At 43.3% G+C, this 19,733-nt stretch overlaps 1 protein-coding gene across 1 annotated transcript; it reads left to right on the top strand.

The window, feature by feature from the left end:
- Positions 1–8,638: 8,638 nt before the first annotated feature.
- Positions 8,639–17,449, top strand: LOC140348968 (hyaluronidase-5-like). Its single transcript, XM_072435147.1, has 3 exons — positions 8,639–9,580; positions 14,527–14,616; positions 16,714–17,449. The coding sequence occupies exons 1-3, from the start codon at positions 8,657–8,659 to the stop codon at positions 17,137–17,139; spliced, it is 1,440 nt and encodes a 479-aa protein (XP_072291248.1). The 5' UTR covers positions 8,639–8,656; the 3' UTR covers positions 17,140–17,449.
- The last annotated feature ends 2,284 nt before the right edge of the window (positions 17,450–19,733 follow it).

Genomic DNA, 19,733 nt, shown 5'->3' with positions numbered 1-19,733 from the left:
TTACAGTCATCTACAACACAGATATAATGTAATATGATAATGTCGTTAATGTTATTCTTTATAAAGGGGCACTGTGTACATTTTCTAGTGGACGGTCAGACACCTGCTCATTTAGATGTTTTTACTTATTTTGGAAAGATGCACCAGTTCAGTATTATCTATCTCCGTGGAAACAAGCAGGTGACGCCATGTTCTACAGGTTAGGTTTGCGGCGAGGCGTGCCTGGTCACAGTAGAATGCATGTTTCTAATGGTATTTTTTAGCAGTAAAAACATCTGTAATTGAATAAATGCATGATAGTAATACACATGAATTTGATGCTATAAAGTACATAAAAATCACAGATGATTCAAAAGACAGAAAGATGGATAAATTACGAGAACAGGAATTTGTAAGAAGTTTTGCCATACTTAGATGATCATGTTGAAAATGAAGATGCCTTTTTAGTTTTGTACAATGCAAAAGAAATTGGAGATAAAGCAAATCGATAAGAAATAACTTTGCATTGAAAAGGAAACAAGGTCTCGTATTTGTGAGTTTTTTAGTTGGTGCTGTTATCAAATCATCATCAAATCAAATCAATTTATTTTTGTAAGGCTCAAATTCACAACAACAGTTGTCTCTGAGGGCCACACGTTATGTATTTTTAATGTAGTGGAAATTCAGTTCTCCAGAGTTTAATTTTAAAAAACAAATGTGCATTCTGATCTACCAATTTGTAAATGTCAAGAAATGTGTAATAAATACTATATCATTCTTTAGAATTAATTACAGTAAATATTTAAAAAATAATGAGTTCATGACAAACATTCCTCATACAAATAACAATAACATTGGAGCAGTAAAGAATTAGGGTTGACAAAGGACTTGCAGGTAAAGTGATATGAACAACAGCTGTGACTGCGCACAAAGTGTCCTAAGAATACTATTATGACTACTACTATAAGACATTGAGCAATAGAGTTTTTGAATGATTAATATTTAGTTGGATAAGTTGCATTTTGATATGTGAATACAGGAGATGGAGGAGTTGCACCCATAAAACAGACAGCAAGGCTCTACATGTTTAGTTTGTTGTACTAAAGGAAATAGGCTGGATACACATTTTGAAGCTAGAATGATTATAAGAAAGACAATAGAATGTAATTTTTGCTCAAAACTAGTATTCAGCTATTCAGAAAAGGGCAGATTTTATGTTTTTACACTAGTTTCAGTATAAATTAGTATATATTTTTTTTAAATACTAATTGATGAATCTAGATGTTACCAAAAATCAAGATTTTCTATTTTCTAAAGTTATTATGGATAAAATATGTATTTGAAATAGAAATTTTCGATTTCAACATCTTCCCAAATGTGACTACATTTAAAACCACGAAGAAATATGTGAATAATCTGATAAACTCATTCCATAATCTGTGGCCCACAACTGAGAAGGCTTAGTCCCCTCAAACTTTGTCTTTGACAGTGAAAATACAATTATTTAAAACTTTTATTGTGGTCATACTGTATTTAGATGCTGTTAAAGTGCATATGACGGGATTCAGGGATTTGGATAACTTAGTCCCTGCAGTATAAGTTTATCATAATTAAAATCAAATTAATTTGTCTAATCATAGTCTTCTTCTTCTTCTTCTTCTTTGGTGTTCAAATCATAGTCAATTTATATGGATTTTAACCATTGTTTACAGTATGTTTGCTATGTAACTGTTGTGAAATTACCTCTCTTTTTTATTGAAATGTGTGTTCTAACCTGTCATAAAGGCTTTAACTGCTGAATAGTTACAAGCGTGTCATTGTTCTAAGGTAATCTCAACCATAAAGTAAATCTGAGTCACTGTACCATAAAACACTGAAGAAGAAGAAGAAGAACGTCAATGACACAGTGACTCATATTTAACAAAGCGATGACAATAAAACCGACTTCCTGCTTATCGACAACTCATTAGTACTGCATTTCTCAACCAAAAGTGACCACACCAACCCGCCACAATCCTGGCGTGTTGGTGCAAAATCCAGCGTAAATGAATAACCACAAAGTATCCTGATCCTTCGACCATCCCGAAGGCATGGAGCGGGGAGCGAGGGGTGTCCCAACAAAAAGCACCCATCGTCTGAACATCTCTGTCAAGAACATCCCAGCGCCGACAAGTCCCCGCTTGTGCTCCAGCAGTAACTCAGGGCTTCATGCTCGAACACATGCATCGCAGGCACCCAAGGGAGAAGGACGTGAAGTGAGCGTTTGAAGGAGAAAGCTTGGACAATTTGCAGGTGGGTGCTACAAAACTGTAATCATCCGTTGAAAGTGCAAGGGTTTATTGGCTGCTGTTGTTGAAGTGTAATGGGGTCAGCTCGGGCAGGTGAGGTTTACTGTGTGTTTCACTAGACCATGTAATTACAAATCGTAAACTTGAGAAGGAAAAGAAACAGCCTGGGGAAATTTTTTTTATTGCAAAAGTTGGTGTAAGAACATGCATGGATGTACTTAGAAATATAATCTAGTTGGTTTAGTTAAGTTTACTAGTTCTGCTGTAAATAATGTACCGGTACAGTATCAATGAACAAAACACTTTTAGCCAGCTCGAATGGGAATATTTACTCCCATCCCCAACTAATTCTCTTATTCACTGTGGTTACATTTATACATAGAACATTAAAAATATGCATATTAGTATCTTGGCCAAAGAAAAGTTAAATCAAGCATATGTAAAAGTTTATACACACATAAATATGTAAACATAACCACATACGTATAATTTTTGTTGATTCTCTTACATTCAATACTGTAATTCTGTAACTATGTATTACATTTCAATTCTAGTAATTTAATATAACTTAGTTAGCAACTTGGTCCTAATAGTGTAATAATTATGTTTTTTTTCTTCCAAATAAGTTAATAATAACAAGTTTTTATAACCATAAGCACATGACTAGATAATTTCCTCAGCACTGTACTGTGATCATATAATGTCTCTGTATTTTATTTTGAAATTATGAATAGTTTGGTTTCTCCCTGAAGTTGTTCCAAGTTCAAGTTGTAACTCAAATCTCTTTTTATGAGTTTTTGAATGTTGACTGGCAGTACATTTTTACTTGATTTATACAAGAGTAATAAACACAATACATCAAGTAAAGGCAGAAGAAAGATATAGAACAAAACCAAAAGAAGTTGAAGCAAAAAGGATTAATCAAAATGTGTCTTGTGTTTATTAAGGCTGTAAAAAAAATGTTTTTTTACAGCCTTAATAAATAAGATTTCAAGTCATCGGGCGAATGCTCAGTCACCTTTCATGGTTTTACTGCCAAATTAGTACATTTCAATACGCTGTTTTTACACAGATAAATCCCCTGAAATTTTTTTTAAATATTTTCCTTACAAAAAACAAACCAAAACATGTTTGACCCTATAAACATGTCAGATCTCTGTAGTACTGTACATTTCACTCTGTACATTTATATCCCAGCCCGGAGAGGAGACGTGAGGCGGTGGTGTATTTTTACTATCACAGCACAGTGAAAGTGAAGCCTCTTTCATGTCATCGTCTTTCAAACATCTGAACCATTCCTGAGTCAGCTCTGAGTCCTCGGTCCCATAAATCTCAAAATGTGGCGCCTGGTGCCTCCTCCTGCAACAACAGCAGGAGGAGGAGCAACAACAGCAGGAGGAGGAGCAACAACAGCAGGAGGAGGAGCAACAACAGCAGGAGGAGGAGCAACAACAGCAGGGGGAGGAGCAACAACAGCAGGAGGAGGAGCAACAACAGCAGGATGAAGGAGCAACAACAGCAGGAGGAGGAGCAACAACAGCAGGATGAAGGAGCAACAACAGCAGGAGGAGGAGCAAGAACAGCAGGATGAAGGAGCAACAACAGCAGGAGGAGGAGCAACAACAGCAGGATGAAGGAGCAACAACAGCAGGAGGAGGAGCAACAACAGCAGGATGGAGGAGCAACAACAGCAGGAGGAGGAGCAACAACAGCAGGATGAAGGAGCAACAACAGCAGGAGGAGGAGCAACAACAGCAGGATGAAGGAGCAACAACAGCAGGAGGAGGAGCAACAACAGCAGGAGGAGGAGCAACAACAGCAGGAGGAGGAGCAACAACAGCAGGATGAAGGAGCAACAACAGCAGGATGAAGGAGCAACAACAGCAGGATGAAGGAGCAACAACAGCAGGAGGAGGAGCAACAACAGCAGGATGAAGGAGCAACAACAGCAGGAGGAGGAGCAACAACAGCAGGATGAAGGAGCAACAACAGCAGGAGGAGGAGTAACAACAGCAGGAGGATGAGCAACAACAGCAGGAGGAGGAGCAACAACAGCAGGAGGAGGAGCAACAACAGCAGGAGGAGGAGCAACAACAGCAGGAGGAGGAGCAACAACAGCAGGATGAAGGAGCAACAACAGCAGGAGGAGGAGCAACAACAGCAGGATGAAGGAGCAACAACAGCAGGAGGAGGAGCAACAACAGCAGGATGAAGGAGCAACAACAGCAGGAGGAGGAGCAACAACAGCAGGATGAAGGAGCAACAACAGCAGGAGGAGGAGCAACAACAGCAGGATGAAGGAGCAACAACAGCAGGAGGAGGAGCAACAACAGCAGGATGAAGGAGCAACAACAGCAGGAGGAGGAGCAACAACAGCAGGATGAAGGAGCAACAACAGCAGGAGGAGGAGCAACAACAGCAGGATGAAGGAGCAACAACAGCAGGAGGAGGAGCAACAACAGCAGGAGGAGGAGCAACAACAGCAGGATGAAGGAGCAACAACAGCAGGATGAAGGAGCAACAACAGCAGGATGAAGGAGCAACAACAGCAGGATGAAGGAGCAACAACAGCAGGAGGAGGAGCAACAACAGCAGGATGAAGGAGCAACAACAGCAGGAGGAGGAGCAACAACAGCAGGAGGAGGAGCAACAACAGCAGGATGAAGGAGCAACAACAGCAGGATGAAGGAGCAACAACAGCAGGATGAAGGAGCAACAACAGCAGGATGAAGGAGCAACAACAGCAGGATGAAGGAGCAACAACAGCAGGAGGAGGAGCAACAACAGCAGGATGAAGGAGCAACAACAGCAGGAGGAGGAGCAACAACAGCAGGATGAAGGAGCAACAACAGCAGGAGGAGGAGCAACAACAGCAGGAGGAGGAGCAACAACAGCAGGATGAAGGAGCAACAACAGCAGGAGGAGGAGCAACAACAGCAGGAGGAGGAGCAACAACAGCAGGATGAAGGAGCAACAACAGCAGGATGAAGGAGCAACAACAGCAGGATGAAGGAGCAACAACAGCAGGATGAAGGAGCAACAACAGCAGGAGGAGGAGCAACAACAGCAGGAGGAGGAGCAACAACAGCAGGATGAAGGAGCAACAACAGCAGGAGGAGGAGCATTGATGCATCTCTATTTATGAGACCATAATTGTTTGGGATCAATAGAGAATATTACACATTACAAAACATTATGACAATCAAACGTCTTCTCTTGATTCAACTCAAATTGTATATTAGCAATAGTAACTAAAAATAACAACATTCCAAATGCATGATAATATTAAACCATTTTAGAGAGGATTGTTTTATGTTCATCAAAATATCTCCTACTGTACAACATACAGCGATAATTAAGAGGTTGAATAAGAGATTTCATGTCTCTGAGAAACCTTGCAAAATGTTCAGTTCTTGTGTGTGAGGTGCGTCCACACGTTTGTGTCCAGACTTGTACTGATGCAAACTGGGTTTGGTCTTTTTCCACTCCCAGTTTGGTTCTGGTCTAGATCAGGACATTTATGAAGACACATTTTAAAGGGGACACATAATGCATAATTTACCTATTATGCATTATTGGCTTTAACTGGCTTTATTATTTTCTTACTCAAAATATTGTCTACATTTAGAAAACTTCACAAACTACATCTCTGTTCCCAATGAGACATTGGAGTGCTCTCTGTTATCAACAGTGGCTATGAACAATGAAAAGATAAATACATTTTGCCCTTAGGCATCATGAATACTATTCTATTGCTAATAAAGTAATGCATTTGTTATGGACACAATCTGAGCGCAGAATGAGTCCGGTGATGGTTTATGGACTTAAAAACTGCACAGGAGAAGTCCAGATTTTCACCTGTGATGCAACAAGAGGAACATTTCAATTAAGTGTTTCTGAGGCTCAAAGAAGACAACCTCGTAAACAGGATTAATGAGGAACAAGAAAATCTGCAATGGCTGAAGCCATTGCTAGAGTGTCTGCGTCTCTCCCTCTCTCCCCCTCCCTCTCCCCCACCCACCCCTCTCGTGTGTGTAGGTGTGTATGTGTGTGTGTAGTACTTTACCCAGTTTGGGTCTCGCCTTCCCCCTCCCTCCCTCTCCCTCCCTCTCTCTCTCTCTCTCTCTCTCTCTCTCTCTCTCTCCCTCTCTCTCTCTCTCTCTCCCTCTCTCTCTCTCTCGCTCTCTCTCTCGCTCTCTCTCCCTCTCTCTCTCCTTCTCTCTCTCTCTCTCCCTCTCTCTCCCTCTCTCTCCCTCACTCTCTCTCTCTCTCTCTCTCTCGCTCTCTCTCCCTCTCTCTCTCTCTCTCTCTCTCTCTCTCTCTCTCTCTCTCTCTCTCTCTCCCCCTCTCTCTCTCTCTCTCTCTCTCTCTCTCTCGATCACAAAAGTCTAAAGAATAAAGTCTAAAGAATTCCGCAGACACTCATAATGCCCAAATTCATTTAAATGGGGAAAAAGTACTAATACTTTTGACCATTCTGCACAAAGTACAAGTTGTTGTACAAATGTCAAAAGTACTACTGTGAAAGCGATCGTAATGAGATATAACATGTTGAAATCGGTTAAAGCGTTAAGGAGTTGAAACTGGCTAAATGGAAAATCATGGAAAATATAATAATCACACTCAATGAATCCAAATACAACTCCAAGTATGTTTTAGATGAGGGAACATAAATATAACATCGGTAAAAGCTCATCAATTTAAAATACAAATATGTATTCTGATCTACCAATTTATTGATTATAAGAGATCTGATACTATATTTAATGCTTTATTTATGGCATTTATTACTGTACGTATTTAATATGATGAGAGAACAATGAAGTCATTGTTCTCTCATCAAAAACAAACCTGGAGTTGTACTTGGCTTCATTCACACTTTGTTAATCCTGTTTTCAAGATCACCTCCCTCTGACTCTCAGAAAGCACTCTGTTTCTATTTTCTTCAGAAAGTTATACAACAGGTGGAATCTGAAAAACACCTGTGTGATTTTTGTCTGGGACAATTAGAATAGTGAAAGCTAAATCTAGAGAGGGGGTGTCTACTCTCTCTTAATAAAACAATAGAGCGGAGTTGTCTCAAAAGTAAATGTTTAATCCTGTAGTTCAATCAGAACTAAACTCTGCCTCGTGTGGACTCGTCGGCCATTCTCGTGGAGGCTGATCCGTCCACACGTCTCTCTGCTGCTACATTGCTCCCAAGTGTGTCTGTCCCAAGTCTCTCCACCCGGGACTCGCTCGCGTTCATTATATAGATTACAGGTCAGTCAGGTGGTCACATGACACACCTCAAGTAGAGACATTTACAATTCTTTACAGGTCTTACAGGCAGAAAGGCAAATGGTACAAGGAAACAAAGGATACAGAGGCTCCAGGAAAGAGACAGTTGATAACATTTGCATTAATTAAATTCACATTTATTGTTGTCCTTTGAAAAACCGTGATCCTGGTATGAAACCAAAACTGAGCCTGGCCCTGGGACATCTATGCTAACAGAAGTCTCCCGGGGAGCCAGGGCACCGAAGCGTCCACAATGTCAGAAGGCAAAAGGGCAAGATTATATTTTTCCATAACAGGGGCGAATGAGACTGGGTCCATCGTTAAAGATACAAAAGTGCCACACATTGTGTGGAGGCGTTGACGAGAGAGTCGTCTTAAAAGATACATACGCTCAGCACAGACGTGTGCAGAGGCAGATAGCGCGCTGACGTCTAGGGACGGTCCAACATGGGAAGGAAACATTCTAAAAGCGATGTGCCCATCCCGGAGACACATGTCACTCTGGCAATGTCAACTACAGAATGGGAAAGAGTGTCTGCAGTGTCTGCCAGTGTGGTCCAAGAGATTTGGTTTTCCATCTGGTGGATCACTAAGCACGAACAAAATGTATGATTCATGCAAGCAAAACTGTTAAATTGAATGAATTAAGGTTTTGTTATTTTTGTCATGTCTTTGCAATTTAAATGATTTTATTTCCTGTTTTGTGAAGCACTTTGAATTTCCTTGTGTACGAATTGTGCTCTACAAATAAACTTGCCTTGCCTATGCAAATTTAAAGTTAGTTAGTTTTATAGTCAAATTGGTTTAACTACAACTGCATATATTATCATGCCGGTCACGTTGCAACATGGTTGCTTTGCAGTTGTTTTTCCATGGGTAATGCCTATTGCTGTCAGCAGGGGGAGCTTTGACGTAAATCTGTTTAAATTATTGTAATATCTGAAGCATAAAATACAAATGCCAGTGTGACAAAAAGCATTTTTAAGACCAAAATAAATGATGCTGTGCCTTTGTTATGCTGTGTATGTCTTTTTATATCTAGATAAGCCGTCCTCATACAGATCAAACTCTTTTTGTTCTTCCTCTCTAGATCCAACTCCTTTTTCACCATGAAGCATCTCAAACATTTCACCTCAATCTCTACAATTTTCTTCTTACTGAATTGCATTCTGGCTTTGCCCAGGACTGACCCTCCCATAGACCCAGGTCACCCTTTCCTCTTCATGTGGAATGCCCCTTCTGAGCTGTGCGAGGTCCGATTCGGGGTGACTCTGGACTTATCCCACTTCCACCTCATCAGCAGCACTTTGAAAGCAGCCACCAACCAACCCATCTCCATATTCTACACCGATCGATATGGCATTTTCCCATACATCGACGAAGACACTGGCGAAATGTACGACGATGGCTTGCCCCAGCTGGTTGATTTGAAGGAGCACCGTGATCATGCAGAAGACGATATTGAATACTACATCCCTGTCGACAATCCGGGACTTGCCATTTTGGACTTCGAAGAGTGGAGGCCGCAATGGATTCGAAACTGGGGAAGCAAGAATATCTATAGAGAGATCTCTATTGAAAAGGTCAAGAATAAAACTGCTTCGTTAACCGACGATGAAGCGGAAGCTCGTGCCAAGATAGTCTTTGAACGTGCCGCGAAAAGATACTTTCTCCGATCGATAAACCTTGGGAAAAAGATGAGGCCCAAAAGACAATGGGGTTACTATCTGTATCCGGATTGTTATAACTACGATTTTAATCAAGACATGGTGGGTTATACAGGGGAATGTCCAGATATTGAGAAAGCGAGAAACGATAATCTCATGTGGTTGTGGAACGCATCTACAGCCTTGTACCCGTCTATTTATCTGGAGGAGGTGCTGCAGGACTCGATGCAGGCGCGAATGTTTGTGAGGCACAGGATGAAGGAGGCCATGAGAGTATCTATGCTCCCCAACAGAACCTACTCCATACCAGTGTACGCATACATACGACCCGTGTACAAGGACAGTGTGGACCATTACATGTCTGAGGTAAGAAGACAATGGATCAATCGTCTTTTCTTGAGCCACGCCATCACTATGTAAAATGCATCCACATGACATTATGAAGAAACAGCACCCTCTTCATTATAATGCCATTTGGAAACATTTTTGCCACTGTGGCTTACTCTTCACATTTGGTTTTACCATTTTCTGTTGCAGAAGGGTGGGATTTTTTCTTTATTTTCAGTTGCACACATGACAATCTCCAGATAAATGTTATTTATTTGTTAGTGAGATGTACTGACCAAGTTATAAAGTACAAAAGTAAAAGTACTGTACATTTTTGTACTTTAGGCCGCAGTCATTTTATTACTTGGTTTACTGATTTTTAAATGAAATATATTGCACAGGTGGACGGAATATAAATATAAATATAATTTCAATTTCAAAAGATGTTTTCTTCCGGGTTTGCCCAAAACGCACCACAGGAGGAGGGGAGAGGGGGGGAGACGCGGCGCGCAAGTGAGTGTAATAGTAGATTTAGCGTGTTTTAGATGGACAGAAATGTGCACCCTCCCCCACCCACCCAGTCACGGCAAAACGCGCTCAAGAAAATGTGGTAAACGTGTTTTAATGTGTATTTGCGATATAAAGGCGCGCAGCAGACAGAGAGACAGGCACGCGCGCTCTCCCCGGGGCCGCGCGCTCTCCCCAGGGCCGCGCACAGGGACAGACCCGCTCCGTCACAGACTTCCGCAGGAGTTTGCCGAGAAATTGCTTCACACGCTCTTATCTTTTGACTTAATAACACTTTTTACATTTAATTTAATTCTATTTTGCTTTGTCGGCGGTAATTTATAAAAGAAAAAAATAATAAAAAAATATTTCATTTATATTGTATAAATCAATAATCTAAGTGCGGCGGATCCGTAAACCAAGTAATGAAATAACTAAGGCCTTACTTCAGTAAATTTAACAGTACTTTAACATACTTACATCTGAGAGCAGGTACTTGTACTTTCTACTGTCCTACTTAAAGATTTTGAGTTCAAGTCCTGGGTTTGTGCAAAAATTTTTTTTTCTAAATATTCGTCTTCATCCCTGTTCCCTAACTTTATCGGACATTACTGCACCGTCCATCGCTCATCTCCTCCCTCACTCCTGGACTATCTACTGCCCTAGCCGCCAGCTAACAGCTGGCTTAACACCTGCTGAGTCCCGTCATGGTATCGCGGGGCCTCCCTGCCGTGCAGACAAGGTCTGGGGCAACCAACGCCACTCACTCCACCAGCTTCAACACCCGGTCCACTGCTGCTTTTTCACAACTCTCTGCCCACCAGCTTCTAGTTAACCAGCTTCTAGCCACCGCCAACATACTAACTGGATTACTCTCATCTGCTGCTACGTTCCATCTCCTCCTCGGACTACCACTCCCGCGCCTCCAGGCCACCGCTCCACCAACTTCTCGCCTACTCACCTACACCGCTGCTGACCTTCGCCTCCTCGACCATAACCACCGTCTCCCAGCTGCTGCTGCCTCTGCAGCTAGCTCAGCTGGGATCCTTCGCCGGCCCCGCTACATCCACCGGGGCTCTGGTCTCTCCCATAACCAACACTCCAACGACGGCTCACCTATCCCCTCACTCTGGACTAGTTTTCGCCCCCCCCCCCGTCACCCCCACCTGCCGCACTGCCAACCTCAGCAACCTCCGCCCCCCCACCCCTGCGCCCCCATCCATCTCCGCGCCCCCATCCATCTCCCTTGCACTGCTGAACTGCCGCTCCCTCTCCAACAAATCACCTGTTATATCTGAACTGCTACTGGACAATAACATTGATCTGCTTCTTATCTGTGAAACATGGCAACAGCCCCTGGACTTCTATGCTCTAAACCAAGCCACTCCCTCCAACTACACTTACACTGCCAAACCCCGCCTCTCCGGGCGTGGGTGAGGTCTCGCTGTTATTCATAAAAAATCTACATCCATCACTGAACTGAACCTCAACCTTCCATCCATCTCATCATTTGAATACCTCGCCTTCTCCCTCCCCAACTCTATCACCGCTATCCTGATCTATCGTCCCCCAAAGCCCCACCCCTCTTTCCTCACTGAATTGTCTGAACTCCTCACCATCGCATCCTCTCTCTCTGCCCGCCTCCTACTCACTGGTGACTTCAACATCCACATTGACTGCCCCAACGCCCCACTGACGTCCAACTTCCTCTCTCTCCTGGACTGCTTCCATCTCACCCAATACATTGACTTCCCCACCCATACCAAAGGCCACACTCTGGACTTAGTCTGTTCCTCTCTCCTACCCATATCTAAGCCCCACCCCCTCCCCTTCCCACTCTCTGATCATCTCTGCATCCTTTTCTCCGCCCCCCTACCCTCGCCCCACAACCCCAAAAAACGCACCATCACCTACCGCAATATCAAGACAGTCAACCCCCTCATGCTCTCCCAGCTCATATCCTCTGCTTTCCCCCCTGACTCCCCCCCCTCTTCCCCCGACGACTATGCTGTCATGCTCAACACCACCCTCTCCGACTCCCTTGACTCCCTAGCCCCCTGGAAAACCTCCTCCGTCTCATACATCAACCCCGCCCCCTGGTACACTCCTGAACCCCGCACCATGAAGCAGACTGGCCGTCAACTCGAACGACTCCTCAAAAGAACCCGCCTCACCATCCACGCCGAAGCCTTCAAATTACACATCTCCTCCTACCGTGACGCTCTCCAAGCCGCCAAATCTGCCCACCTCTCCACCCTCATCAACAGCTCCCACCGGAGCCCTCGCACCTTGTTCTCCACCGTCAACAAGCTGCTCCAGCCACCGGACATCACTCCACCCTCCTACCCTGACCTCTGCAACTCTTTCCTCCTTGCCTTCAATGACAAGATTTCCAAAATCAACAGCTCCATGACTGCCGTCTCCATTAACTCCATCACCCTTCCCTCCCCTCACCACCTTCTCCTCTGTTAACTCCTCTCATATCATAGACATCATCACCGCTTCCAAAACCACCACCTGCTCTCTCGACCCCCTCCCAAAGACCCTAACCAAGGCTTGCCTCCCTGCTCTCATCCCCCATCTCACCACCCTCTTCAACCAGTCTCTATCCCTCGGCCATGTTCCTTCCATCTACAAACTGGCCTCCATCACCCCCATCCTCAAAAAACCCACCCTAGACCCCGCCAACCTTTCCAACTACCGCCCCATCTCCAACCTGCCGTTCCTCTCAAAAACGCTGGAACGCATCGTCGCCGCCCAACTTCACACCCACCTCGTCAAACAACCTCTATGAACCCCTCCAATCTCTTCACAGCACTGAAACAGCCCTGTTCAAAGTACTCAACGATCTCCTCACCTCTGCAGACTCCGGGGCCCTGAACATCCTGTTACTACTAGACCTCAGCACAACCTTTGACACTATAAACCATTCCATCCTCCTACAAAGGCTGCGCCAATTGGGTGTTGAGGGCTCTGCACTTGATTGGCTCACATCCTACCTCACCAACAGGCAAGAGTTTATCTCCCTCTCCGGTCACTCATCCACCCTCTCCCCAGTAACGCAGGGGTCCCCCAGGGCTCAGTCCTCGGCCCCCTCCTCTTCATCTGCTACATCTTCCCCCTTGGTCACATCCTCCACCAACTCAACCTGGACTTTCACTGCTACGCTGACGACACCCAGATATACCTCACCACCAAATCCACCCAAAACCCTCCCCTCAGCCACATCGAAACCTGCATCTCTACAATAAAATCATGGCTCACTCTCAACTTCCTCAAACTGAACAGTGATAAAACAGAGCTCCTCCTCATTGGCACCAAATCCACTCTCAATAAAACTGGCCCCTTTTCACTCAGCATCGACACCTCGACCATCACCCCCTCCACCCTGGTACGCAATCTCGGTGTCATCATGGACCCCACCCTCTCCTTCACTCCCCATGTCAGCCACATCGTCAAGACCTCATACTTCCACCTCCGCCGCATCGCCAAAATCCGACACTGCCTCACCCTCCCCGCTGCTGAATCCCTCATCCATGCCTTCATCTCCTCCCGCCTCGACTACTGCAACTCCCTCCTCACTGGCATCTCCTCCCATTCCCTCCACAGACTCCAAATGGTACAAAACTCCGCTGCCCGCCTCCTCACCCACACCCGGTCCCGTGATCACATCACTCCCGTTCTCCGCTCTCTCCATTGGCTCCCCATCAAGCAGCGCATAAACTTTAAAATACTCCTCCTCACCTTCAAAGCTCTTCATCACCTAGCCCCCCCCTACCTCTCTGACCTCCTCATCCCCCACCGCCCCTCCCGAGCTCTCCGATCCTCCTCCTCTCTCACCCTGACTGCACCAACATCCCGACTCAAAACTTTTGGCGACAGAGCATTCTCCCGAACAGCACCCCGACTCTGGAACTCCCTCCCCCAACCTGTCCGCCACTCTCCCTCACTCACAACATTCAAATCCCGCCTAAAAACATACCTCTTCACCCAAGCTTATGACCTCCCCTACCCCTAGCCTCCTCTACCCCATTGCCTACTCTTCTACCCCCTGTTACATCCCCATCTTTTTCTCTCTACTTCTTCTGTCTTGTTCATTTTATCTGTATATTAATGTGTATTGCACATGTTGTCCCCCCCTGTCTGTAAATACCCCCCCTTTTTTATTATGTTCAGCGTCTTTGGGTCACTGAAAAGCGCTATATAAATAAAAGTCATTATTACTAATATTATTATTATGAAATTTTTACTTCAATAACAAAATTGAGTACTCCTTACACCCGTGTATTTATATATATAGTTACATGTTTGAGCTTTTATCTGTGAGCCATTTTCAGAACTGACGTTTCACACATCAGCTTTTGTTACTTCCAGTTCAGGGGTAGATAAACCCAATCTTTGTCTCTATCTCACTCTGCAAAAACCTTGAAACCTGCAAAGAATGGACAGTGTTCTATGTTTGACTTCACCTGTTTCAGTTCGACCTGGTGAACACCATCGGAGAGGCGTCTGCTCTGGGTGCAGCTGGAGTCGTGTCCTGGGGAGACATGAACATCACTGACAATGAGGTAGTAAACACAGGTCAAAACAGTTTTTCAAGTGGCAGAAGACAAACTGTAGGGAAAACAGGGGTAAGTTGAGCCACTTTTGGCATTGGCTATTCAATATACATTTTAGGAACTGTTTATGTGAATAAAACGGATCTGAGAATCATAGTTTTAGAGAAATGGCGTTCAAATAGTTTTTTTTTATACTGACACATAATAAAACTACTGTTTGAATCTTTACCTCGCCCCATAGTGACTTTTATAATAAATCTTGTTGTATTAAATTTTAAGAAAGAAATATACCTAATTTAACTTGATATAAGTGTTATAGCTTGAAACATGACAACAAAATTTTGCTATAAATAAAATAAGATAAGATAAGATAAAATAAGATAAGATATTCCTTTATTGTCCCACATGGGGAAATTTCATTGGTGCAACGCAGGAAGATACAGAGGAAAAGAACAGATCACTTATAGGAAGTCTGAAACACACTTTCAGTAGAAGATCTCCTATAAACAAAAACTCCCATAGACAAATAAATAAATACATAAATACCATTGCATGTGATAAGATAAAATAAGGGCAAAAACAGTTTTTCTCACCATTTTTTTAATTTCCTTTCCAATTCACCCCTTGTTTTGGTGTGAATTAGGATTTATAATATCAACAAAAACAGTTTAATATCCAGAAGCCAAACTGAGAATGCGTTGCACTAGAAGTGATCAGGAAAAGGCTGAATGTTCTAACCATTAAACGCTCCAGAGATCAGGAGAATTGAATGTTTCTGCTGCTGATGAGGTAGAGTAGGAGTGGGCGACATGCCAACAAATGTATTCCACAATTTTCTTGGAGCCAGATCATGATTTTGATTTGATCGCAATTCATGTGCACTTAATATCTTTATATTGCAGTAAAGATGTAAATAAAGGTAAACACAGTGTGATCAATCTTCTGAAATTGGCTCACTTACTCACTCACTCAGCATGACAGAGACTTGACCAGTAGTTTGTTTTTAAGTATTAAGCTGCATTAAACAGGACATAATCACAATATGGCGATTTCACCAATAAAGGAGGTTGTCACAGGGATCAGGTCAAGCTTCAATTTTTTTCTCCATATTACCCAGCCCTTAAGGTAAAGGTCAGAAAGTAAGAAACATTTTATGTTGAAAATGTAGGGCAACAAAAATCTTGCTTCGTGCGTCGTTATTGATGCTCTCAAAATGTCGATCCCTCTATCTCTATGTCCAGATCCACATCTGACCTCAACTGCATTGCCACAAGTTCACAGGGATTTACACAATTACAAATATTAAATACAGCTAAAACATGGGACACTGTGTATTCATCTGTAAAAGCTTTAAATAAAACCTTCTCTGTTCTGCTGTGATCCATATTAGAGGTCGAGATCAAGATTCTTTTTATGCTGAAAATTGATATTAATTGTTTGGAATCCAGATAAATAGATTTTTTGGACTGATTTGTGGGACCGATTTTATTATTTTCCCCAAACGATGTAATTCAAGGGCTGTCCCGTTTTGTGCAGTCTTAAAAAAAAAAACTTTATGCATAATTTGTAGGCAGCACGTTGGTCAAAACAAAATGTTGTTTTGGTTTTGCTGGAGAATTGAGGCTGATTGCGATATGTGATACGCTAAAACGTGCAAATATTAGCTTGATATATGGACCAACCGATATATCGTTAGATCTGTATTCCATATACATCCTTACAATATTAAGAAAGAATTAGTTGATAAAATAAAAATGTGTAACTCCGTCGCCCGATTAAATAACTTCAAGGCTACAGCCCAAATAAAATGATCTATAAATATACTGTCTCTCCAACCTCCACCAATCACTCACTCGAAAAGCATGCAGTGGTCAAAAGCATGCAGTGGTCAAAAGCATGCAGTGGTCAAAAGCATGCAGTGGTCAAAAGCATGCAGTGGTCAAAAGCATGCAGTGGTCAAAAGCATGCAGTGGACAAAAGCATGCAGTGGTCAAAAGCATGCAGTGGTCAAAAGCATGCAGTGGACAAAAGCATCCAGTGGTCCACTCTGGAGTTGGACCTTCTTTCTCCAGGTGTGTGACATCTCCCCTCTGTCGCTCACCGCAGGACTCTTGTTTCGACGCACGGCGCCACTTGGAGCAAGTGATGAACAACTACATCCTGAACGTCTCCACGGCGACGCAGCTGTGCAGTGAGGCCCTGTGGCAGAGACGGGGCCGCTGTGTGAGGAAGCAGTGGGACAGCGACGTGTTCCTGCACCTGGACCACAGGAGGTACCGCATAGAGAGGCTGTGGAGAGGGGGCCCCCTGGTGGTGAGAGGAGGACTGTCCCAGGACGACGTGGACTACTATGACACGTGGTTTGACTGTATGTGTTACACTGAGCAGCCCTGCAGAGCTCCGCTAATGTTGAATACCATAAATGAGGATTCTGTTACAAAGGGAAACTCAGCAGGAGCACAGAGGATGAGTGTGTATGTTCTTCTGATGGTGGGTCTGATGTGGAACTCAGTGTCAACATTATGTGTCTAGAGCTCCTGCAAACACGGACGCCATAACAGGAGGGAGGAAACGGCAGTAATGGCAACCAGCTTGAAAATTAGCGTTAGTTATTTGTCATTAAATGAAGCAGTGAATAGTAATACATCTTAAAAGCTATCAGATAAACGACCCTCACTTGTTCCGAGTAGATTGCATCCTGAATCTGTTAAATCTGGATCTGATTCACTTTCCACATTCTAATGTCATTAAAAGTGTCCGTGAAGATGTTTGTGACAAACACACTTTTTTATATAAAACATATAATGTAACTGATGTTGACAATTAAATGTATGTGATCTTAATAGAATTGTGAAAACATTTTGTATTCTGACTAATGTGAAGCTGTTGTGCATGCTAGAGTCTGATTCACTCATGTCAATGTAATAAACTTTACTTTGTGATTTTATATAGTTTGTGCTGTGATGTATGACATACATTATCCCATGTAATTTTAACATTAGACTTATTCAGACCAGGTGCTCACAACTTTTTTTAATGCTTGTTTATTGAGACACAGTGTGTAGTGAGTGTTCTCTCCACTCTCAGTCGTCTGCAGAGGAAACAAGTCAAGAGAAACAGAAACAGGTTCATGAGAATGGTGTCATGTTCGGATCGGAGGGTGGCTCACTGCTCCACTTAAACCATCTGCTCTTCTTTTTGTTCTTTTGTTCTTCTTGTCCATCGTGGCTTGGAACTCCTTCACTACGGCCTTAGTTTGCTGTAGTTGATCCTCGGACTCCTTCAGTGACTTCCACAGCGCTTCACATTTGAGGAGGTCAGATGTTTTCTCCTCCTCGCTGTGGTTCAGAGAAGTGCTAAGCTCCTGGACTTCATTCTGGTATTGTGTGCGCTCTTCCACCAGAGCGTTATGAGCTCTGGTACGTTTCAGCACCACAGCCATAAAGGTCCTCTTCTGTGTGTCCAAGTCTGTTTGGAGCTCTTGGACTTTGTTGTGGTCAGTGTTCAAGCTCTCCTTAAGCTCCTGGGCTTTGTATTTACTCACTTTGACCACCTTCCTCTGCTCTGCCAGGTCACTCTCCAGCTTTTGGCTCTTTTCTTTAGTCTCTTCAGTCGACTTCCACAGCTCTGCGACAGATTTCAGGGTGAAGATTCTGATCTCTTGAAGCTTACTATTCAGAGCTCTTTTCTCCTCCTTGTACTTCTTTACTTTCTTCGTCATGTATAACATGGCGACCTCCAGTTTCTTTATAGTATCGTTGGCACACTTTAGCTCTTGAAAAACATCTGCGCTGTAGAGATGGCGGTTTGTTTTGAGTGTGTGCACTTGTTTTTGGAGACACTGAATGGACCTTTCCATTTCCTCCACCTCAGCTTGTTTTTGGATCGCGATGGCCTGCTGCTCTTGGGAGAACGTCTTCAGATTGTCATTCTCCTGGTACAGGTTGTTCACATATTTGTTAATCCCCTGTCTGATCTTGTTAAATAGGTTTTTCCCAAACTCTGTAAGGGCCTTCTTTTCCTCTTTGACATCTGTCAGCTCCTTCTGTAGCTCCTGTACCTGGAGTTCTTTCTGCCGGACCGCCTCCTCCAGCTCGCTCAGTCTATGCTTCTGTGTAGCACTGATGTGGCACGTCTCTTGAAGCTGTCGTCTTAGCGCCATCACCAGCACGTTCTCCTCTGGGTTTGGAGAGGCGCCCCCTGCTGGTGGAGGCTGAACTGCAGCCCTCGTTTTATTTTGCTTGAACATCTTTCTGTTGTTTGTATTGGACGATTTCTCCTTGTGTCTGAGTCTGTTGTTGTTGTTGTTGTTGTTGTGCTGCTTTTAATGGCGGTTGGCAGCTGAAAAGGTGCATTTACTGTAAGTCTACCGTAGGATACGTCTTAAAGTATGTGTTTTACGCTATGCCGTTAAAAAAAAGAGCGAGAGAAGATAGAGAAGGAGAGAGAGAAAGAGAGAAAAAGAAAAAGGAAAAGAGAGTGTAGCTTTGCCTCGACTCAGAAACTGTTCTCAAACAAAGGCTTTATTACATCACATGGACTGATGGTGTTTGGGTGTTCTTTTTAATAAAGAATGAAGTCTAAATAATAAAGTCCCGCCATAAAACACCAATAAAGTCTAAAGTCTAAGATGTCCTACTACAGTAGGTGGCGGTAATGTAACATGAGAAATGAAGTCTAAAGAATAAAGTCTGGCGGTAGTGCAACACTCGGATACCAACGCCATAAAACACCAAAGAAGAAGAAGTACACAATACTTGATAATTTGAACATGTTTACACCTCTCTCTCTCTCTTTCTTTCTCTCTCTCTCGCTCGCTCCTTTTTTTTCATGGTACGTATAGCGTAAAACACATACTTTGAAGACGTACAACTACAGTAAGTGGCGGTGAATGCACCTTTGTGCTAACCGCCATTAAAAGTAACACAACAACAGCAACAACATGTTTAAACTTTATACTTTTACAAACTCCTCCTTGGGCATTAGCCTGATTAACCTATAAACCTTTGGTCAGAATTATCCGACACATCAAATGTAATCAAATGTTTTATTCTAAGTGTGGTCTATGTGTGTCAGAGCCACAAACGTTGCCCAAAATATTGAAAACTTCAGTACACAATAATGCC

Source organism: Eucyclogobius newberryi, unplaced genomic scaffold (genome assembly GCF_026437365.1).
Source record: "Eucyclogobius newberryi isolate DKJ021-1_F unplaced genomic scaffold, fEucNew1.0.hap1 SCAF_7, whole genome shotgun sequence".
NCBI classification, from domain to species: domain Eukaryota; kingdom Metazoa; phylum Chordata; class Actinopteri; order Gobiiformes; family Gobiidae; genus Eucyclogobius; species Eucyclogobius newberryi.
Note: the sequence above shows the minus strand (reverse complement) of the source record. Positions and strands in the feature narration are given on the sequence as shown.

Bases quoted from the DNA above. Each gene is read 5' to 3' on its own strand.
- LOC140348968 (XM_072435147.1), top strand. From the start codon at position 8,657: ATGAAGCATCTCAAACATTTCACCTCAATCTCTACAATTTTCTTCTTA. The intron at 9,581-14,526 runs GTAAGAAGACAA...CACCTGTTTCAG, and splicing joins TGGACCATTACATGTCTGAG to TTCGACCTGGTGAACACCAT. The intron at 14,617-16,713 runs GTAGTAAACACA...CGCTCACCGCAG, and splicing joins TGAACATCACTGACAATGAG to GACTCTTGTTTCGACGCACG.